The 23,267-nt window shown below is 35.8% G+C and overlaps 2 protein-coding genes across 4 annotated transcripts; both read left to right on the top strand.

Moving 5' to 3' along the window:
* The first annotated feature begins 7,845 nt into the window (after nucleotides 1-7,845).
* Nucleotides 7,846-15,116, top strand: LOC145604724 (transcription initiation factor TFIID subunit 4b-like). Of its 2 annotated transcripts, none has more exons than XM_081660653.1 (15): nucleotides 7,846-8,022; nucleotides 8,507-8,580; nucleotides 8,684-8,789; nucleotides 9,209-9,756; nucleotides 9,871-9,966; nucleotides 10,073-10,960; nucleotides 12,755-12,885; nucleotides 12,986-13,073; nucleotides 13,184-13,319; nucleotides 13,427-13,482; nucleotides 13,553-13,609; nucleotides 13,697-13,837; nucleotides 13,940-14,005; nucleotides 14,083-14,353; nucleotides 14,615-15,116. In XM_081660653.1, the coding sequence occupies exons 2-15, from the start codon at nucleotides 8,542-8,544 to the stop codon at nucleotides 14,785-14,787; spliced, it is 2,796 nt and encodes a 931-aa protein (XP_081516779.1). In that variant the 5' UTR covers nucleotides 7,846-8,022; nucleotides 8,507-8,541; the 3' UTR covers nucleotides 14,788-15,116. The 2 variants fall into 2 exon arrangements, with proteins under 2 accessions (XP_081516779.1, XP_081516786.1); XM_081660660.1 differs by having other exon boundaries at nucleotides 8,504-8,580.
* Nucleotides 15,117-15,581: 465 nt separating this feature from the next.
* Nucleotides 15,582-22,350, top strand: LOC145604707 (putative E3 ubiquitin-protein ligase XBAT35). Of its 2 annotated transcripts, none has more exons than XM_081660632.1 (9): nucleotides 15,582-16,050; nucleotides 16,182-16,296; nucleotides 17,026-17,106; nucleotides 17,243-17,331; nucleotides 17,455-17,555; nucleotides 17,695-17,782; nucleotides 18,142-18,244; nucleotides 18,806-18,891; nucleotides 21,397-22,350. In XM_081660632.1, the coding sequence occupies exons 1-9, from the start codon at nucleotides 15,949-15,951 to the stop codon at nucleotides 21,793-21,795; spliced, it is 1,164 nt and encodes a 387-aa protein (XP_081516758.1). In that variant the 5' UTR covers nucleotides 15,582-15,948; the 3' UTR covers nucleotides 21,796-22,350. The 2 variants fall into 2 exon arrangements, with proteins under 2 accessions (XP_081516758.1, XP_081516766.1); XM_081660640.1 differs by having other exon boundaries at nucleotides 21,402-21,596.
* Nucleotides 22,351-23,267: the final 917 nt, after the last annotated feature.

Below are 23,267 nucleotides of genomic sequence, written 5' to 3'. Positions count from 1 at the left end.
AACATAATATGCACAACACTGAACAATTGGATTAGTCCACTATTATGCTGGATTTTGAAGTCGCGATACCTGGAAGATGCACGGAATTGGAATTTTTCAAAGTTTGTGCTTGACTGGATGATCAAGCAGCACAGAGAACTGGATGCAGAGAAGGGTGGCGTCAAGGGATCCCCCACCGTGCTAATGGTAAGTCATCTTTTACTTTACTAGCCTAGTCAAATTTGATTGTCATATAATAATATTGTCCTGTACAGATTGCATACCTTGACAGATTGAAATTAGGCGATAATGGGCATCGGTGGCATACCGATAGACCAAGGCTTGGAATGTGGCAGCAAGCTGATATTGAACGCGCGATTCGTGTAGACACTGCTGCTGATGGGTCGTATGGTGCAGCAAAGGTAATTATTGTTTTTTTGTATACAAATACAAGTTGAACGTTTCCTACTTGAGGTTAGGGACATGCTTTTGATCTGTTGAATTTTGTTTAGGTTGTTAGGGATGTTGTGTATGGGAAAGAATACCCTATTGGTCCGCGGAAGGACCTTCCTGTGTGGTTGACGAGTCCGCCTCCTGTGAATACTAAAGTTACCGTCGTGGAAAGGAAAAGAAATAGACGCAAATGCAGAGCACAGGTCAGGGACTTGAAAGAATACAAAGACATTCAACACTATAGTTCTTCCGGAGAAGATGAGGTAGTTTGAAACCGAGTGTGACTAAGTTCATAGACTGTTACTTACCAGATTACTGATTACTCGAACTTTTCTTAAAGACAAGCAAAGTACATGAGGAAGAGGCCAATGTGGGACGAACTCAGAGGAGTAACAGAAAAAAGACAAATAATCAGGTAAAAGTTGTGGTCTTAACTTTGGTTGATTTGTTTGCTAATTATTGCTGACTGAGTCCTATTGGTTGTGAATATCTTTCAGGAACTTCGTGTAGTTCCACCTGCTTTAACCCCTGCACGGGTTACAAGATCAAGAAGCAGGTTGATACAAAGGCAAACACCTGTTGAAGGGGATAAAAATGTAAATTACTTGCATATAAAGTTTATGACATTGTGTTTGAAAAAGTTTAGCATTTCTTGCCTATAAGTAAATAAATATTAGGATCATTTTACATATTACAGTAGCTTATTATTCATAAAGGCATGATTTCTGTTTCACAGGTACAAATGAAAACAAGGGAAACAAGCACCAGTGGGAAAGGTGGCAGAACAAAAACAAAGGATGTTATCTCAAAAAAGAAAATGACAAAAGGTAAGAAGGAATCAAGTGAGGATGATTTAAGCACTGAGAGCAACAGTGAGGATGACGATGATGAGGACAAGGATAGGAATACGGAGGACGATGAAGATGATGAAGAAACTGCAAGTGATGATGGGAGTGAAGGAGGACTAGGAAATAATGGTGATGATGACGATGAGCCTAATATAGAGGCCACAAACCCCAAATATGGGAAAGGAGATGTGGGTGGGCCTGATAATGAAAAGTAACGGGGGAAATGATGGTGTTGAAGATAAAACGGTGGAAGATGATGGTGGGGAAGGCGGGGGTGATGATGACCGGAATGAAAACAATGCAGAACCAGATGTGGACTGCGACAACGATTACATGAGCGACATTGATGACAATGAGGGCTTTCCCCAGATTTTTTATCACCAGAGACGCAGCATCACGACGATCTGTGAAAGAAAGTCAAACTATACTAGGTCAGTAACAACTTTTGCCATAATGCTTATATGTGTACCTTCATGTGTTGGAGTATATTATGATAAGTGTTTTAATCAAACAGGTTTAAGGATCAGATTTTGTTCAAGTGGTATGATGTAACAGTCAACCGTCAATTGGTACACAAAGCATGTAAGAAGAAGTCTCCCATTCCAATAGAGGTAATGATTAAATTATATAACGATAACCTCTATTTCAAACAGTATGTGTGGGGAACATTTAAAGTAAAAGACATAATTAATATTGTGTAATACAAAAAATAGGTTATGGACGCATTTGCAGTTTACACAAACAATGAAGACTCCGGTAATGCAGATTTTGGATTGTACGTCTTTAGGCCATCATTATTGGTACGCAATTTGTGCGGTATATTACCAAATTCAAATATTAAGCTACTGTTTTATAGTTGGCTTATTTAACTTTTATATCATTGACTTATGTTTCCAGTGCAACCTACTGGAAGAGGATGCAAAACCTAAGCCTGTTGTTGAACAACTCTTGATTGATGAATCGGAAATGATCGACAACCATTTCTTGGCTGGAGGGAGAAAATTCAAGGATAATCGGAAGGTGTGTCTTCACTCCTAACTCTATGTTAACATTAGAACAGTCAAACTGTGTTATTCATTGATCTTTCCATACCCAAATTCCATAGATTGGTTGTGTATGCTAACTGAATAAGAACTTGTGGATTTGTGTTACATATGGGACATAGGTGATTATGCCCATATTTGTCGATGGAGGATGGTGTGTTTACATTCTCAATGTGGAACGCAAAAAAGTATTTATAATTGATTTCCAAAACACGCCTGAAGAGGATGAGGATGAAGAAGACAAATGGCATGAGGATAGGATATTGGTATTGGTAAGAAGGCTAATTATGTGGTGAACCAGTTTCATGTAAATGTTTGTGGATAATCTCCTGAGACCCAATATTGATTGCTAATTTGTTTTTTTTTTATTTATTATTTTTTTTATTTTATTAATTCTTTAAAAAAAATGAATAGGGAAAATACTTTAAGCAGATTCTTGGATTGACAGTCGATGCACTCTTGGAAGGTCCGTCACCAGACGTTGAAACGTATAGGTTTGTCAAGTGTGAGGACGTACCAACAGCAAAATCAGTCCATGAGACGGGCATGCTTTGTATCCTCTTCCTCTATAGTCAAACCCAGTCTGTTTTCTCATGGCTTCGTGTGAGTATTTGTTTCAGTAAAATGTTTAGGTTTCTTATTTTTACCAACAAAATATTGACATCGAAATGGTCCTCTTATTTGCAGATGTATGAAAAGAATGATCTCCTGTTTCGAAAATACATGATGTGGAGGATGTTAATGGGGACGTGCAATGAAGTCAAGAACAACCTAGTTGGTCTACTTTTGTAGATTTGGGGACATTTGAAGTATGAACAATTTATTTTCTATGTTTCAAGTCTAATCGAACTAGGTAATTTCTTTAAGCAGAAACTTTTAACTTTTTAGTCTTTGTCGTTTTTTTAAACAAGGGAGTAGTCTAAACTATTTAACATTTCCTCCTCTGTTTTTAATTAAACAGCCTCACTATGAATTTCCAAAAATCATAGTATTATATTTGGAGTCATATTATTATTTGTAGAATCATATCATAAATTAGCATAATGTCTATAATCGCAATTTATTGCATTTAGAATTAGTTGTTAACATTCTTTAAATTACCAGTTGGTTGCATAAGCAATACACAATGAAATGCAGAAAATTACAATTACACACATCCACCTATCAACCGTTGTTTTATCCATCATCTTGATTTGCAAGTCCATGCTTGCCTTTTCAATAATGACCAATTTGAGAACCAATGACTCGGAATAACTCTTCATCTCTAATATTTTCTCCCGTAACATGTTATTTTCAACCTTATACTTGTCTACCTCGCACTTCAACAACATGAATTGTTCTTTTAGTTGTGTCAATGCAGTCCTTAAATTATTAGATTCAACCTCGTTTGCTTCATCTTCCCAACAAAAATAACCACAGTCATTATCCTATGCATGAAAATCAATTCAATTTTATGCGTATACAAAATAACAGAATTATTTATGAAAAAAAAAATTGGGGACATAACCTAACCTTCCAATATGAACACTCAGTGTGTAAAATTTCCTTCCGGCGTTAGATGTTTTTTTGCACACTAGTTTCTTGGCTGGTAGATTGTGCTTACATGAATGTAAGGCGGAGTCATCGAGGTGGTAAGAAGAAGTGAATGATTCATTATTGGAGGAAGTTTCTTCAACTACAGTCATCTTAACATTCAATTTTTATATGAATATGATTGAAGCTTTGTCTCAAAGCCCTAGTTATGTGAATGTCATTCAATAGAAAGCCGCCCCCCTATCTCTAAAGGGGCCCGATTGTAGCAAAAGAGTAATTTATAGACAAGGATGTTGACCGTTGATGATTCAAATATAACAAGTGACCGTTCGAAGAAAATAATATTTTATTCCCATGATACATAAAATCAGATTCATGTTTAAAGTATCATTTTATCATTTACAGTTTGTTATACCGTTTACAGTATACATACAACTAATACAATACATTAGTGTACACAGTTTTGATATAACATATACAACAACATAGACTACAACTTTGAAGGTACACTATTGTGAGAACAACATATACCTAAACATAACTAATGATATTTGCCGTAATCAACATTGCGGAGTGTAATTCCCATATTTCATTGGGTATGGCTTTCCATAAACAACACCCTGTGAAACCAATGGTGTATGGTTAATAATTTTGTTAGCTGTAAAAACGAAACTAATTAACAACTTCATTTGGTAATATAACTAGGTTGCAATAATCTTGTAAATACCTTTGATTTTCCATAACGACCTTGCTGAATGTGGTCAGATTTTATTGCCTTATCAACACTGTCTTGTGTCCATTCACAAATCCTGCATCCATTAGTTTTCCAGTCTACGATACTTGCATGCCTTATCCGGTCTAGGTAAATAATCTGCATCAAATAACAATAGGAAATCATCGGCTGTTTCTTGATTGAATCAATAATTGAACAACATATCTTTCTTTGTTAAGGAAACTTACCACGAGTAAAAGTGCTCCGCAACCTAGCACCTCCCAATTATCACTGTACTTGGTAAGCCACTCCAACATGTACTTACCCCAATTATATTCATACGCATTACTAGCGTTATTCAGATAATATACATGGGAAGAACTTATCCAAGTTTTATTATCCATTGGACAAAGCAAGACGCCCAGTGTGTACAACAGAAAGTGTTGCTTGAACATTGACTTGTTATGTTTCTCATAACGTAGTTTCTGATACACCTTAGAACGTTTTACGGCACCGCGCAGCGAATTCTCCTTGTAAATTTTTTTCAATAGTTTGAATTCTTCGTAGTAAGCCTTCTCTGGATAAAACAAGATGTCCCCACCAGGGACTCCTAAAACCCATCCCACCATTTCACTATCCACAACAATTGTCAAGTCCTCCCTTATTGTAAGTGAATGGGTTACGGGATCAAACCTTGAAACAATCCATCTAATAAAGGATTGATTAATCTTTGTAACGGACAGATTAAGCAAGTTGCCAAAACCCATTTCCACGACCCAACTTCTTTGATCCTCATTCAACTTCCCAATTAGTTTAACAAAAGAACTAAGGTTCTTGTGGACACCACCAGGCTGTCACAATAAGCATGTTTAATTATATCAACCAACTAAAACTGTTAGGTGAAATCAAAACATAATTTTTATTCTCAGATGTCTAGGATCAAAAATTATTGTTGGAATCAGATCAATAATAACAATATGATATTAAATTAAACAGCAACAACAATAATCTGTTATAAAACCACCTTCTACATACATCAACATAAAAACTAAACTTTAAAAATTACAGTCAAAGCAATTACAAAAAATGTGTACCTTTGGTAATGCTGCGGCATCAATTTCTTATTGTTCTAGTATTTGATTAACTACCACATGTTTTACCCTTTTACGACAGGCCACATGCTTCTTCCTTCTACGAACCTCTGCCTTCAAAGGTTGTTTATTTATGATATATACATTAATCATTCGACTGGTGAATGCCACCTCTTTTAATTTGTTAAAACCGTCTCCATCCACCAGATCCAGCAATTCGTCATTCATATAATTCGGAGGACCATATTTTATGCCATAAACATCATAACCAAACCCATCAATTAACGCCTTCAATCTCTCGGCCGCGAACTCATTTTCGATAAATTCAACGGTGAAGGATTCACCATGTTGGTAACAAAGTTCAGGATAAAAAATAAGCTTGCCACCATGGAAGACGTTAAACACTGCACTAGTAACTTCACCCATCTAAACTTGACGGCGTATTTATTTCAATTCAATTCAAAAATTGGAGACTTAATTGAATATATAGTACTAAATAACCTAACAACCATTTTAATTGACAGTATAAACAACTCAAAAAATGAAAGAATTAAGTGGAACACAGTGATGCAATGCATCCATGAAATTTGTCAGGGGAAGAACAAAAATATATTGTACAATATGAAATTCTCCATGAAATTTTCAATAATATAAACCAGTTGTTTGGGCCATCCAAGAAATACATGGTTTGAGCCCATTTATATTGATTTCGTAAAAAAAAAAAAAAAAAAATAACAACTGTCCAAGCACCAGGAATCGAACCCTGGACGCGGAGTAAGTCCACAACATACATAACCATTTAAGCAACGGGTATCAGCACGCTAATTGCAAGTTCAAAATACGTTTTGATGTCTATGAACACTACAATGGTATAAATATTTAAAAAATTCCCTTGGGATGTAGGGATCGAACCTAGCACTACGGAAATGGAGAACGCTATCACTATCAATTTGGTAAAAGGTATCAGCACAAACATTTTCATAACACAAATCTATTTAACAACAAATAAAGTGTGGGTCGACTTTTCACATACCATAATAACAAAAATGATATTATAAACTAAATTATAACACTGAGTTATTTTCCGCTGTGACAGTGCCTGTAAATATACAAGGTAATCAACCAAATCAGAATTCATGGTTATAATGAACTAAAAATCAATAATCACCTTGATACCCCCATCGACGGCAACAGGATAATTACAAAACATGCACAAATCGACGACGTAGAACATGCGACTATGGTTGTAAGTATTCCGGCCAACAACACAAACTTTTCCGGCGACTACAACGGTGGGGATTGGTTTGATGAAAAAAAAAACAATTAATTGGTTGGTAGGAAGTTCAAGTTTAGTTTGAAATTTGAATTAAAAACCTTACAAAATTTACATAAAATTTCATTTCAATTTGAATTGAAAAAATTAGGGTCCACAAAAAAAAGATGTCATTTCACCCAATGAAAATGGAGTGTGCAAGATCCATTTACACACTGAGTGTGAATGTACAGGCTCCCCAATTGTAGTTAAAAAAAAATATTGTACATGTGGGGTAAAAAAAGTAGTCAAAAGTAGAAGAGAGATGAGAGAGAAAGTAATAATGAATATTGAAAATCAATTAAAATATTATAAAAAGTACATTTGCACATGAAAAGTAGATGACAATTGAGTATTTAAATTATAAAGCAAGGGTAATTTTGTCTAAAATCAATGACTTAAAAAGGAAATATCCTAAATATATAAAGAATAAAAAGAAACACCCTAAATGGAAACGTAAAAAACAAATGGGAATGGAGGGAGTATATCAAAACAAGCCCTAAACGAGTATTAAGAAGTATCCCAATTCACAAGGCATTGTGTGGGTCAAATACTAATTACTACTTAAATCTTAAATACTCATTATCATCCATGAAGTAAAAATACATGTCAATTACGGAGTATAATCTTAAATAATACTTCGTACTTCGTATGTGTCATTATGTGGTTAAAAATTCGACTACCTAAATATTTACGAGTTAAACGCTGAATAAGATATGAGGTAAGAACCTTACCAAATGAGCCAATACTTTATTAATCCGTATAATTTAAGTATTAAAGTATTGGGGACCTAATCTAGTTTTTCATAAAGTATAAATATACTTCGTAGTTCATTAGAATGAAAAAATTACAGTTTTTTTTTAAAAAAAAACTCTCCTAAAAATTCCCAATAAATTACTTGTTCTCTACAAGTTTAGAGCTCGGCCAAAGGCATACTTCTTCCTTCGTCTTCCTCCAAAATAAAAGAGTTTAAGATCATCGTTACAATTTTGCAGCTAAATTAGGGCATATTCAAACTTTTTCAGAAAAATCGAGCTCATTCACACGCTAGGTAAATCATCGCTCTCTAATTTTCTTTCAAATTGCTCAATTTTTTAGAATTTTAGTTGAATTTTATATACCTTGGCAAGCTCAATGAAACTTTGCGATTTGGTTGTTCTTAATCATGCAACTAATTGTTATTGGCGAAATTTTTTAATTTATGATTGAGTGGGGCATCTAGTTTGAACATAATTAGGTTAAGAAACTTAAAAATTGTTGATTTGCGAATTTTTACTGATGAATTAGAAATTATGAATATATACTCATATTAAATTTCGGGTTCCGAATCGAGTAGGGTGTTAAATTGGTGAATTGGGTAGCCATGATTATCAAATTAACCACCTTGAAGAACACTGTTGGGGAGTTTAGTGAGGAAATGAAATTAAAAGAGAAATCTTGGGATACAACAATTTCAATTTATAATTGATTATTTGTGGCTGTTTATGACACTTTGATCGAGGATTCGAGTTAATTCTTGGTATTTTGATCAGCAGTTGGTTGAAGTTTTGATTAAGTATATAGTTGTGCAATGGATCCTTCTATCATGAAGCTACTCGAAGAGGATGAGGTATTCTATCCTCTCTTGTAGTGATTTCTAAGTACAATATATTACTTTGTGTTGTGAATATATAACGATTGTCGACATTATTATTTGGGGGATTAAATACTAGGACGAATCGATGCATTCTGGAGCAGATGTTGAGGCATTTACTGCTGCTCTAAATAGAGATATAGAAGGTGACTCGTCCAGTTCTCGGCCTGTTCATCCAGATATTTGTAAGTTTTCTCCTCTATAAAAATAACACTATGCTGGATATCTAGAATTCATGAATAATTGCAGGAAAGCTACTTGGTCGAGTTTTATAACTTGTATTTGATTAAAAAATTATCATATCTTTTTCCATTGTGTGAAATGTAAAGGGAAAAAATGTTCATGGATGTTAGTAACTTCTGTACATATGCTTTCTGTCTTACGTGTCCTTAGTTCTTCATGCTTTTCCTTACTTTAGAGAACTAATTAATATCATTACTAGATGATATATTTATGTCTTACTTTTTTTTTTTATAATTGATATCCCTGTGAACTGAGTTTCTTGTATTTTCTTTAAATTATTTTTGAGCGTTGGTTATATCTTCTTTTCGTCTTCAACTCTTCATTTAATTACCACATTTATATACTGGTGAAATGACTACAGCATTTTCTCAAGAGAACAATCAAACTTCAAGTCAGATTTATACGCAATGGCAGCCTTCTAGCCAAGATGAAAACAGCGGCAGCCAATCCCAGCAGCAAGGTTTAAGGAGTCAAGAGCAACAGTCATCTGACGTGGAGATGAAGGAACATGAATCTAATATGGAGATTCAGCAAGAAGTCAATGAAACTCAGGCACCTAGTGCTTCTCAGTCGCAATTACATAGGCCTGTGCAAGTTGATGGTCAGGAACACCCTGTGGAACCTAAATCTGGAGAATATTCTCAGCCATCAACACCAATGCAACCACAAGTATCTGGGTCAAGTCACACTCAGGCTCATGAAACAAGCAGAATGCTGAATTCAAGTAGTGAACCTCAATTCTCAAATATGCAGAGATTTAGTAATCAGCCAGTTTCAGGACCAGAGCAGGCTGGCACCTCATCTAATCGGTCAAAGCAAATCCCTTTCGGCAGTTTGCTTCCAATCATTTTACCTGAATTAGACAAGGACCGGGCCATGCAACTCCAAACTCTGTACGGAAAATTACGGGTTTGCTTCTACCTTTTGGTCCATGATTTTTTTTACTGTATCAGTGCATCAATGCTGTGTAAATTGTATCTTTTCTTGTTTATCTAAGATTTTTTTTTTTTGTATGACTACTAGAGAAATGAGATACCCAAGGACACATTTGTCAGGCTTATGAGAGGCATTGTGGGGGACCAAATGCTGAGGTTGGCTGTAGTAAAGATGCAGGCAAAGGTATGTTGACTTTTGATTCTACTGTCTGCTTCCTGCTGCCAGCTTCTTGCTTCCAGAGAGACAGTTATTATTCAGGGTATGAGGACCTAATTAATTTCAGCTGCAGTCTCAGAATCCCGGTCAGCAGCCACACTTGAGACCTCCTACTGGTACTGCCGCTCAGTTCTCTGATCCTTATTCATTTGGACAGCTACATCAGAAGAGCCATAGCACTCCTACTGTGACACGAACTCCTGCTCCAGTTTTGCAACCAGTTAAAGATTCGGGACATCAAATGGCTGACAGCAATTCGCTCAAATCAAGAGAGATGGAAAAGTTGTCAGATTCTCACGGAGTGCAAGCAAATCAAACATCTGACCGCTCAACAATTTCAATACAGGGCCTTTCAAAGCAGCAACAACAGCATTTGCACTTTCCACAGGGTTCCTTTCCCATGTATGGAGCCAGCAGCTATCTTCCCTTCACTAATACAAATGTCAGTACACCCCCAACATTAACTAAACCTCAATCTCATGACCCCCAAGTAAGGCAAGGTCAGCTTCATCAAGGATTTGGTGCTGCTTATGGGGATGGTACCAGCCAGGCCATGAATGTGATGACTACTCCTAAAGTTGAGAGGCAGAACTCTTTTAATGATCCCAAAAAAGTTCCTGGTGTAACCATGGCCAACATGCCCACTCCTGTAACGCAACATACTTCCGTGCCATGGCAGGTAAGTAAAGAGCAGAAAATTGGAACTTCTCCAAACATTAGCTATGTGAAACAGGAGCCCTCTGAGCAGGCTCTCGAGAGACAACCAAAGCCCCAAGTTTCTTCATCCCAGGGGACTACTTTTTCAGGCCCTGTATTAGTTGATCAAGGAGAATCACTTCCAGTGGCCTCAAATGATGAATTGTCAGAGAGACATAATCCTGGAATCGCCTTTCAATCTTCATCGAGGATTGCAACTATGCCAACAGGTTCTGTTCCATCCCGCATGGATACTGACTTCCAGGTAACGTTTGGCATGATTCTAGTGGTTTGTAGATGCCTTGACATACAATTACAGGCGAACTATGGGAATAGAACCCGCGCATGGACAATCCACTGCCTTGATCCACTTGGCGTTTTCCAATTAGGACTACCATTACTGTTGTTAGGAATGCATGAGCTGATAGTATGATACACGCATGAATTGCTTGTGAACTTGCTAAGTCGGAACGTTCTTGTGGAATTGATAAACAGGGTCAAACAAAAAATTTAATCTTGTTGAGCCAAACTTGAACAATTGAGGAAGGAAAGGAATTGGAGGGGAGAGAAATGAAGGATTAAATTGTAAGCAATATGGAGAGATTTGGAAAGAAAACTCATTATTTTTCCCTCCCCTGCTTTTCATTTCCTTTTCTTTATCCAAACACTCTTTTAATGATGAGTAATGAAGGATTTTCTCATTACGGTTGGATTGCACCAAGGATGGATTAACTATATTTTTTTTTTTTTTTTTTTTGTTCTTTGCCTCTGAGATATTGTGGCATATGCTTTTTGTAGATGTTATTGTATTGGTAGATGAGACTAAAGCTGGGTTTATGCTAAGGTGGAGTTATGTAGACAAAAGATAGCTACTTTAAGGGCAAGATAGAGTAAATTCAAGTGCTGGGAGGGAGAATGAGCAAAGATGTGACACAAGTTTGTAAGGAGCAGCCCGTGAGTAGATTTTTTAAGCACCTTGGAGGCTTAGATTGATATTACAGAAGAATGGAGATATATAATGATGTAATTCATGATGGAGAATTGACTGGTTGGTAGTAATCAGCTTTCCTGGTTGTGAAATCATTGCGTACTGGTAAGGTTAAAGGGGTAATTATATAGAGTGACAATTATTCTGGCATTGTTATATTGTTTCTATGTTCTGATGGATGTGTAGCTGTGTTGGAATACTTTGAGAAAGTTGGAGTTGTGGATGTTGAGGTTAAATATTGGAGAATTTTGTACGTTGTTATGGACATGTGAGAAATTGATTGTAGGATGCTAGTAAAGATGACTTGGATAAAGGGAATTGAAAGTGGCACGGAAAACAAGGTTTGCAAGAGCATGTAGTGCACTGAGTGAAGCAAATGGAGGAAAAAGATTTTTGTGACCACAGAAGATAGCTTCTTGGTTCATGTGGCTTTGGTTTTGTTTTTTGTTGTTTGTTGTCCAAAGGTTACTAGTTGATTTCTGGAAAGAGCTGATGTATGTAGTTTGTAGCTAGATTTTTCTTTCTAATGTGGAAGGATAAAGGATGTGGACTGTCTGGGGGTGGGGTGGTGTTGGTAATTTAATTAGTTTATTTCCATTCTAAAATTTAAGGATGAAGGGTATGGACTTAATATGGGGCATGCACTGTTATTGACAGGCATCATCTGGATTATAGCATTGTACAGATTGCAGTTTTGGACTGCAACTTTGAACTGATATGTTTCATTTCTCGCTACTTTCTCTGATGTTGAACTTATACTCGATGAATTTAAGCTAGAAGAAAAGAACTGCTAATCAAGCAAACAAGCTCAGCTTTTCTGTGTATCTCTGACTTCTATTTACTACTTTTGATTCCTCTGCCGTATTTGAAGAGTATTTCTATTCGTTGCTCCTTAGTTTTCATTTCTGTTTAGTAATGATACATGTCATACATTTGATCTTGTCCCTTGCATTTTAGTAATCAGTCCCTTCTCTATATTGGCTTATGCTTGTTTGTATACTATGCCATGTATTCCTTATTCTTTGGATCTGACAAGTAGAGCATCTGAGTTATATATTTTTTGATTATTAGGTAGGGTCTCAGACTATTGCTGCTATCCCATTGGGCGGGATTGGTAGCAATTCCAAGGTATCAACTAAAAAGCCATCTAGTGGTCAGAAGAAGCCACTTGACGCACTTGATTCTTCGCCACCTCTACCCAGGTGAGCTTTAGATTTGAGACTGAATTTACAGATTTGGTTATCAAGTATCTATTTTAAATCCTAAGAAAAATTCTTTCCATCATGACTCATGACCTTGCAGTAAGAAGCAGAAAGCTTCTGGGGCATTCTCTGATCAAAGCATTGAACATCTTAATGACGTCGCTGCTGTTAGTGGAATTAATATGAGGGTACGGCGTTTATTTCCATTGCTGCTACTTATCCCAGCTCCTGTAGCTGATTTAGCAATTGGTTTTGTCTGGACCCTCAACCCAATATCTTATATGGTGTGATTTGATAGGAAGAGGAGGAACAGTTATTTTCTGTTCCCAAGGATGATAGTAGAGTATCAGAGGCTTCTCGTAAGGCTGTTCAAGAAGAAGAAGATAGACTAATTCTGCAAAAGGCTCCTCTCCAGAAGAAGTTAGCAGAAATAAGTTAATACTCGATCATCTTTGTTTTTATAATTCTGTAACTTTGCCAGAATAGTTTAGTAGGGATAAGGTTGTCTTGTTGCTTATCTTTTTTTTACTGCGTCTGACAGTGACAAAATGTGGGTTAAAGAACTTGAGCAATGATGTGGAGCGGTGCCTCTCACTAGTAAGATTTTCACTGCTCATCCTTTTGCTTCTCCCATGCTTTCAGTATCCTTTAATCATTTCCTCTTTAGTGTGTAGAGGAAAGACTACGTGCCTTGATAAGCAATTTGATTAGAGTGTCAAAACAGGTATTGTCTCTCTTCTTTTTGTCAAAGTAATCTTTTTTTTTTCTTTGCCTGCATCCTGAGTTAAATAAATTTTTTTGGTTTTAACAGCGGGCTGACTCTGAGAAGTCAAGGCACGCTATTGTCGTCACTTCTGACGTCCGAGAACAAATTTTAGAGATTAACCGGAAAGCCAGAGAAGAATGGGAGAAGAAACAAGCTGAAGATGAGAAGCTCCGGAAACAAAATGAAGTGTGAATCTTACTATGCTTGCATTAAATTTACCCCTTTTTTTTCCCAATGATGCAATTGGAATTCATGATTAAGATTAATGTATATATATGGTCATCGCAGCCAGATAGCAGTGCTATAGTTGATGCTGACAAGGAAAAAGATGATGGGCGTGCAAAGTCACTGAAGGTATAACTAAATAATTTTAACATATACCAATATACCATTGAAGAGTTATTGTAAGTCTTATATAATTTTCTGCACAGATGCCAGTGAATAAAGAGGAGGATGACAAATTGCGCACTACAGCAGCAAATGTTGCTGCCAGAGCTGCTGTTGGAGGTGATGACATGCTGTCTAAATGGCAGCTTATGGCACAGCAGGCTCGCCAAAAGCGTGATGGTGGACCTGAAATTCCAACTAGTTCCCAGGCGGGTAAAGATGCAACTAATAAGCAATTCACAACCTCTGTTGGGAATGTTAGGGAAACTAGAGGAACGGGAAAAAGGGATACGGCATCTGCTCTCTCTGCATCAGGTAACACACCCTCCCCCCCCCCCCCCCCCCCCACCCCCACCCACCCACACACACACACACACACACACACACACACACACACACATACACACACATTTTGTTGATACTCGATTATGTAAATAAAATTCTTGCTTACCCTTCCTCGTGTACCTTTTTTTTTTTTTTTCTCTCTCTATTACTATCCCTACTTACACCCCAGTTCAACTCCTGGAAGAAAAAGAAATTATTGTTTGAATATTTAAACCTGGTTTTTTGCTGTAGGAGTGGGAAAACAAGGTGGTAGAAGCCAAGTTGCTGTGCCACCTCCTAGAGTAACTCCGCGTATCTCTGTCAAGGATGTGATTTCTGTGCTGGAAAAAGAACCCCAAATGGCAAAGTCCACTATAATTTATAGACTCTACGATAAAATGCATGGTGATCCTGCAGCTGAGTGAAAGGCCAGGGATATAGACTTAATGGTAACTTCTGATGGAGCTTCAACGGTTCAACCATGCTGATCTGTTTGCTGTACAGTACCTATGCAGTTTTGTCCTAGCCTCTTTAGGGCCCTTAACTCTTACATTTTTGGTTTACTGGCGATCAAATGAACAGTCATAGATAGTTTGTAGTTATGTTTACTGCTTTGCTTTGCTTTGCTTTTCTTTTATACTTCGTATTTGTTTTCTTGGATAGGCCCTCTGAGGTTTTATGAATCAGAAGTGTCTCCTGCCCTTTGTAAACGTAATAGTAAGGGATATATTGTAGCAGCAAGGCTTAATATTTACCTGTGCTCCTGGGTTCTAGCCGGCGACCTTGGGCTGCCTTTGTAGCTTTATAAAGTTAGCTTTGTAAGATGAGGATCTTGCAACATTAATCCATGTTACTAAAATATAATCAAATAAATCATGTTTATATAGCTATCTAATATTCCAATATGGGGTGGTTAATTGATCAATAATATCTTCGATTTTTCGATACTTGTTTAGTTGTTCCACTATGTACCATATTAGAGCGATTTTCCTAAGTAATGTGAAAGCATAAACTAATTCCTCATATACATTGGTTTAATAACTATTTATCACAAACTCACAATACAATTCACACATGCTCGGTTTAGTATTTGCTGGTATAGTTTCGTGCAAAAAATCCACATTAGAACTTTACAGCTATTATAATTTTTTAAAAATGGTCGGTTGAGATTATTTATTTATTTTTAATTACTACCTTTAATTAAAAATAATTTTTTTAATATATTTTTATCTTTCAGAAATTATTTTTTAACATTTTCAAAGTTCTGTAAACAAAAAAAATATATAAAATATTTTTAAAAAATTTAATTAAAATTTCTAATTAAAAATAAATCCAAAAAACAAATAATCTCAGCCCTTCATATTTAAAAATTATGGTAATTAAAAGTTAAAATACTATATTGGTAATTTTCAATATCAAAACCAAACGAACCGCGCAGATAAATGTGTAAGCCCACACTCATCCCTATTTCCTAGTGCCCCTTCACATCCTTCATCGTTAAGATTGAGTACACTTGAATAAAGCTGAAGTCTTGAATTTATTTTTCTGGGTATTTCATCAAAGTTTTTAATCAGAATTATTGTAAAATGGGTCATAAAATGTCAAAAGATGAACTGGTTTATCAGCGAGTGATTGAAGGTAATATTGATGCCATTAAAGCTCTTTGCACTGAAGGAGCAGGACTCGAGGTATCCCTCTTCTTCAATCTTGTAATTATCATTTTCTGGGTTGTTATTTTGATTTTTATTAGATATAATAATAATCATTTAATTCAATATTTTTGATGTTATGATCATAATTTTCTGGGTTTGATTTGTAGTGGATTGATAAACATGGGAAAACTCCATTGATTGTGGCTTGTACGGATGCTAGACTTTATATTGTGGCCAAGACTTTGATTGAATTGGGTGCAAATGTTAATGCTTATCGCCCTGGTATGTTTTTTTTTATTTTTTTTTTAATTTTTATCAGACCCTTTATTTATTTGCACTTAAGAATTGCTTTTGCTTTGCTAGAATGTGTATATGGGTGCAAAGACAGCTTCATAGGGCAAAATTCGGTTTCGGGTCATGTGCACCACCCTCAATACATTATACAACTGAGCTAGTTTACAATTTATAATACAAGTAGTATCCTATGCAGAAATTAATACAGTAATTTTTAGTGGGCTATAATCACAAAATTTGTTGCTTAATTGGCTAAACCATGGTAGGTTGTTTGTTAGCCAATAATGTACATAGTCACATACATGTTTAGGAGTTTGCTTGTTCACCAATAATGTACTTAGATGTTTTGGAGTGGTTTTATGTAACGCCCCCCCTTCCCCTTCATAATCCGATGGGAACAATGGGTGAATCTATGGAAGCGTGATTGGTTTGGGAGTAAATTGATATATCATGAAGATCGAGCTAAGATAAATAGAATTATACTTTCTGTATCCTGTGAAAAAAATAATTTGTGTCTTTTATAGTAATTCTACTAATGAACACTGGTTTGGTCTTTATTGATGTACCCTCTGAAATTCTGAATTATGTATTCATAGAAGTGCATTTCCTACAAGATTACGGAGAGAAAGCTGATTCTATACATTAGAATACGCAACTCAAAGTATTCTCTTATAAAGATTTCTGTCAGAAATTATCTCTCTTTGTTGATCTTAATAGGGATTCATGCGGGTACACCTTTGCATCATGCTGCGAAGAGAGGCCTGGACCACACTGCTAAGTTGCTTCTCTTGCATGGAGGTGAATATCATAGCAGTCACTGTTTGACTTTTTGTTCTAGATTGTCCTTCTGACGTAGTCTTATTTGAAACATAAATTGAGCAAAGATTTTGGATTGCGAGACATTTATGATAGTCTCTGTTGAATAAACTTGCAGCAAACCCTTTTGCAAGTAATGATGATTGTTATACACCGTTACAAGTAGCAAGAACAAAGGGTTACTGCAATGTTGTCCGTGCAATTGAGGTTCTTTCTTTTTGTTTGATCTTCATTAAGTATACATTCATAATTTGAAGATATACAGCTGAATACGGTTATCTCTTTATGCCCACCTTTTTCTCCTTGGGATTTTTCTCCCCTTTATCACAGGCACATATATGCTACTTCTCTGGTGAAATACGTGAGATTCTGCTGGTGCCAAGCATCCTTGGTTCTTTGGTGCCTCATCGATTAGCTAGAAAACGCTCAAAGTAATTCCTTTGTCATCATTTGCACTTTGCATGTTTCATTTATAGCTGTTGTCTCTATCTATTTTGTTGAAGAGGATCAGGAGTTGAATGTATTCTTCGAATTAGCTACAGCTCTCTTACCTTTTTCTTATCTTTCTAGGGAGAGTTGGGTGGTGGTTGTTCCTTGCAGCCTCCCCAATACAGGGGAGCTTATAAGATTGGAGCTTGCTGTGTATTCTAGTGTGCAGGTATGTGACATTATGACTAAGTGTGACCTGAATAATTGTTTGAAATTATAGAGTTTGCTTCTGAAGATTATCATATTTTTGCCCGTCTGTAAGAACTCTAGGATTGTGATTTGGAGTTTACTCTAACAAATATTTTTTTACCTTTGTGTGTGTTTTTGCCATAAGAGCTTATCTTGTTCAGTTCTGCTGCTTAAGGCTCGAGAACAAATGACATTAAGGGCTTGAGTGGTGTTAAACCTGACTTGACCTTAAATACTGTTGCCAATTTACCATACATGAATATATATATATGTATAACATTCATTTAGTTACTATGTAAATTACCTATTACATCTTCTAAAAAAGGTTTTAATGAACAGGATGCCCGGCCTCGTACTGTCATTCCTCTTTGGAAATCCAACATCGTGGAACCAAAGTTTCGTAAGTCAGATCCCTCCTTGATAATCTTCAACAAGTCCACTGGTAAGCTCGTTACTATGAATTGTTTATTGGCCGAACTCACTTTTTGGCATGCCTTCTCTATGTTGTCCTGTGATGAAGGGATGTCTGATATTTATCTACTCTAAAATCTTAGCTAGTTTTACTTCTAAATTTTTAAGTGATTTATGATTATGCCTCATAGTGTAAGTTATTATACAAGCAAACAACTAGAGAGAGTACCATGCATGATTATGTCATGCTTGTTCGAAAGCTTGTAAATTTTTTAATGTTGGAATTTGAAAAGCGGCATAAAACTCCCGATAATTCCTCTGTTACTGGTCACATAAATATTGGCTGCATCCTTCTATCAGAGATAATGTGCTTTGGGTTCTATATATTTGGAGAATTTTTAATCAATAAGTTTATTGGGCTTGTTGGTTAAAAATAATCAATGATTAGCACTATCTTTGTGGTAGCTCTATGCTTGTACTGTATGTTAATTAATAATCTGATGAAGTCTTTTATATTGAATTGCCACCTCTATCCAAATTTTTTTTTTTCCTGAGGTCTCTCTTACACACTTTCTGTTCTGACGGTTTTCAGGGTCCCGTTTTAGATTTTTATCTTCCATTAAGGGAGACAAGCAGCAACTTATTCAGTTGCACAGTGCTTGCAAAGGGTTTCTTAAGGTATGTCCTAAGCAGACTAGTATTTCTTTGGGATCAATTTCTGTCTTGTGGCTTTTGCACTCTGGCTTGCATACCTTTTTTTTTTTTTTTTTTTTTTTTTTTTTTGCTTTGGTGACTGAATTCACTTTTATATTGTTTGGATAACTCATGATCTTCTTAAAAAAAATTGTCTTAAAGATTTAATTTGCTCAAATTTATATACTGGTAATTGATTATTAGCTTTGGAGATTTTCATCTAACTCCTGTAATGGCGCCACAAAGCATTTTTGGTATGTAAAAATGTAACTAAATAAAAAATTAGGTTGGGTTAATAGAAATTGTAACTAAAAATAGCTTTCAGTCTCCATCAATCAATCAATCAATCAATCAAAGCCTTAATCCCAAAAGTGGGGTCGGCTAACATGAACCAAATTTGATTATTCCGTGTAGTCATCAACATAAATCTTTCTCCTCCATCCCTTACGATCCAAAACTTCATCCTCACGTAAATCCATGCACTTCATATCCTTCCTCACTCCTTCCAACCAAGTCATCTTTGGTCTCCCTCTTCCTCGTTTAATCCCTCCATGGTCCCACTCTTCCACTCTTCGCACCGGTGCACCCTCGGGTCTCCGTCTTACATGTCCAAACCAACGCAGACGATTTTCCCTTAATTTATCTACAATGTCCGCCACACCTACTTTCTTGCGAATAACCTCATTTCTGATTCTATCTCTTAAAGTGTTTCCACACATCCACCTTAACATGCGCATTTCCGTAACCTCCATCTTTTTAATATGCTCTTTCTTAGAAGCCCAACATTCTGTACCATAGAGCAACACTGGTCTTATGGCAGTCCTGTAGAATTTTCCCTTCAACTTTAAGGGAATGCTGCGGTCGCATAACACTCCCGTGGCCGCTCTCCATTTAAGCCACCCTGACTTAATCCTGTGGGTCACGTCTTGATCAATGTCACCATTCTTCTGGATGATCGACCCTAGGTACTTAAAACATTCACTCATGGTCAAATCCTTTCCATCCAAACTCACCACTTCATTGCTTGTCCCCCTCTGAGTGCCAAAACGACATACCAAATATTCAGTCTTACTCCGACTTAGCTTAAACCCTCTAGATTCCAACCTTTGCCTCCATTGCTCCAACTTGACATTAACCCCATCCTTAGTCTCATCCACCAAAACGATATCATCTGCGAACAGCATACACCATGGAACCTCATCTTGAATTGGTCTAGTTAATTCATCTAGAACCGTTGCAAAAAGAAAAGGGCTTAATGCAGACCCTTGATGCAATCCGATTGTAATAGGGAAATCTTTTGTCAACCCTCCGCATGTCCTCACATTTGTTGACACATCCCGATACATATCCTTAACTAGGTCTACATACCTTCGTGGGATACCTTTCTTCAACATTGCCCACCAAAGTATCTCTCTTGGCACCTTGTCATATGCCTTCTCTAAATCAATAAAGACCATATGAAGATCTTTCTTCTTTACCCTATAAAACTCCATCATTTGTCTTATCAAATGGATTGCCTCCATAGTAGATCTCCCAGGCATAAAACCAAATTGGTTATCTGAAATGCTTGTGCATGCCCTCAACCTTTGTTCAATCACCCTTTCCCACAACTTCATAGTATGGCTCATAAGCTTAATTCCTCGATAGTTAGAACAATCTTGAGCGTCTCCATGCCTCCCAATAATACACAGTGATGATTGATGAATGACTACTTCCTCAAATAAAAAAAATAAAATAAAATAAAATAAAAAATAAAAATAAAAAAATTGATGAATGACTATATTCTAGAATTACTGAAGTTGAAGCCTGCATTCACGGTAGGTTGGGTTATGAGATTACTTGTTGAAGCCTATAACTTCTGATCGTGTGATAAGATTCTGAAAATGGCTCAGCTCACTATTAACTACGAAATAGGTTCAATTTGATAATAATTTCAACTGTAGCTAGATTCTGGAGTCTACTTAACTCTGTATGTGGCTAAAAAAGTAATTTCTAGCCTCTCTTTAGGCACATTTTTATGGTGCTTTGCATGTAATGTACTTGGGAATCTCCTTGATTTATATTTTGAAGGACTTCTGATTCTCCTTATGTGCAGCTTCTTTTTCACTGAGATTTTCTTTCTTTACTATCATTCACTACTTGGACCAAACTATATTATGAGACTAATGATTATCTCTTATACTACTTATTAAGAGATTTGACACATTATACAGCAAATTATGAGGGATTTTACCTAAAGGCATATAAGGAGAACGTTTTTTGGAGGATTTTTTTTTTTTTTTTTTTTTTCCAAACTTTAGGAGCAAAATTATGTTCTAGTGGCAGCCATTTTAATTTAATACGAGGTATAAAGATATTATAGTTAAAGATACATGCAAGAATATTGGAGTTTTTTATGCAACTATGTTATGAATTGCACTGCATCTCTTCAGTAGATTTTCTGCATCCTTAAATCTTGGATTCTGACCACCTCTGAAATTGGCAATCTAGGTTAGGCCTTCCCCTCAGCTGTCCAGCGCCGGAACTGCACAACCCGAAGCTAACACAAGCAATCAGCCAGTCAATTCTACAACTGTCATCTCAGCAGCTATCCTTTCAGCTCCATCAGCTCCTCCCTTACCCATGCATGGTGCAGTTGATGGGCCTATACATCGTGCAGCAATCAATATGGACCCTGTTGACTTGTCTGTTACAAGTAGCATAGCAAATGGTAAAACAGCAGCGCCTCGTTGCGTGGTATGCTGGGAAGCTCCAGTTGAGGGGGCTTGTGTTCCTTGTGGTCATATGGCTGGTTGTATGTCTTGCTTGTCAGAAATCAAATCCAAGAAAGGGCTTTGTCCAGTTTGCCGAACCAAGATTGATAAGGTTCTCAGGCTATATGCTGTTTGAAAGAGGCTTGACAATTTATTTATTTATTTATTTATTATAATGTTTGCCAGTGTGGAATTTTATTCTACACTTGTGCAATGGAGTAGTGTCATACTGTCATGCTATTCAGTTTTTTTGTGAAGTTATGCTAGTCTATCTATTGTATAGTCAGAAATCAGAATGTTTACAGGAGAGAGTTGTGCTTGTACATATCTACCAAGTCATACTTTTTTGAAAAATCTTCAATGAGTAAATAATCAATTTTACCACTTGCTTCAAGTTTTGTTTTTTTATTTTTTATTTTTTAAAAATCTTTGAAACTATTTAGGTCATGGTTGCTTCGGAGGCTTTATTTAACTTTTGTTGAACTTAAATTATATTATTTGCTTAACATAAATTATTATTATCTTATGGTGTGTTTTATTCATCTAATTTTCACTTATTCAAACTTATTGGACCTTATTAGAACTTATTTTAGTTGTCATTTCTTATCCATTTGAGCTTTGAGAACCTTTATCAAAACTTATTTTACCTGATTTTATCATATTCGAACTAATAAGTGAAGATAAGGTGAACAAAAAACTCCCATGTTGAAATTTGATTTCTTATGTTAAATTCAAATTTATTATTGTATTTTTTTTTAGTAAAATAACAAAAATTTAAACTATGAACTATTATTTGACTACATGTGTATATATGGTCATAACACTCTTAAACAACATTTGGTGATCCCAATTTGCATCTTTTACCATTACTACTTCAATTCAAGACATTGGTCCTCATGTCTTATAAAACTATCGCCTAAATGCACACGATCCGTGCATTGATGTAGTAAAGGCATCATATTCTACAAAATTGATATTATGGCTTTGATTTAAGCATCATATTCTACAAAATTGATATTATAGCTTTGATTTTTTCCACACGGACAATTGCTTTTACACCTTCGGCGTTTTGTTTAATATTCTATGAAAATTCTTGATTGTATAGAGATTAATATTATTTTAGGAACAATTTAGGAAGTTCAAGAGTCAAACACCAACTTTCCACTTATCCTCCCCTTGACTTATATACTTCTTAAGATGATACTACTTCTGTTTCTTTTTAGTTGACACGTATTCCTTTTTAGAAAGTTTTTTTTTTTAGTTGACACGTTTCCTTTTGGAGTAATTTTTTTTTTTTTATCTTGCATTTATAAGCTACCCCACTTATTTTTTCATTCATTCTCTCTCACTCTTTCTCTTCTTAATATATATGCCTAAATCAAACACATCAACTAAATGGAAACGGAGGAAGTATAATTTTGTGTATTATTGCCTATTTGGCTTCATTTCGGCCTATTTAGTGGCCTATACCAATTACTCCCTCGATCCTTATATATATATATATATATATATATATATATATATATATATATATATATATATATATATATATATATTTGAGAACTACGATCCTATTTTTTAATGAGACATGGTGTGTTAAAAAAAAAA

The sequence above is a fragment of the Chenopodium album genome, chromosome 2, assembly GCF_948465745.1.
Source record: "Chenopodium album chromosome 2, dcCheAlbu1.1, whole genome shotgun sequence".
In the NCBI taxonomy this organism is placed as follows: Eukaryota; Viridiplantae; Streptophyta; class Magnoliopsida; order Caryophyllales; family Amaranthaceae; genus Chenopodium; species Chenopodium album.
Note: the sequence above shows the minus strand (reverse complement) of the source record. Positions and strands in the feature narration are given on the sequence as shown.

What these genes read in the sequence shown, in the direction of transcription:
- LOC145604724 (XM_081660653.1), top strand. Translation starts at nt 8,542, where the DNA reads ATGGATCCTTCTATCATGAAGCTACTCGAAGAGGATGAG. An exon ending in GCCTGTTCATCCAGATATTT is followed by an intron (nt 8,790 to 9,208) that starts GTAAGTTTTCTC and finishes AAATGACTACAG; the next exon opens with CATTTTCTCAAGAGAACAAT. An exon ending in AGCTCCGGAAACAAAATGAA is followed by an intron (nt 13,838 to 13,939) that starts GTGTGAATCTTA and finishes TGGTCATCGCAG; the next exon opens with CCAGATAGCAGTGCTATAGT.
- LOC145604707 (XM_081660632.1), top strand. Translation starts at nt 15,949, where the DNA reads ATGGGTCATAAAATGTCAAAAGATGAACTGGTTTATCAGCGAGTGATT. An exon ending in ATGTTGTCCGTGCAATTGAG is followed by an intron (nt 17,332 to 17,454) that starts GTTCTTTCTTTT and finishes CCTTTATCACAG; the next exon opens with GCACATATATGCTACTTCTC. An exon ending in CTTGCAAAGGGTTTCTTAAG is followed by an intron (nt 18,892 to 21,396) that starts GTATGTCCTAAG and finishes TTGGCAATCTAG; the next exon opens with GTTAGGCCTTCCCCTCAGCT.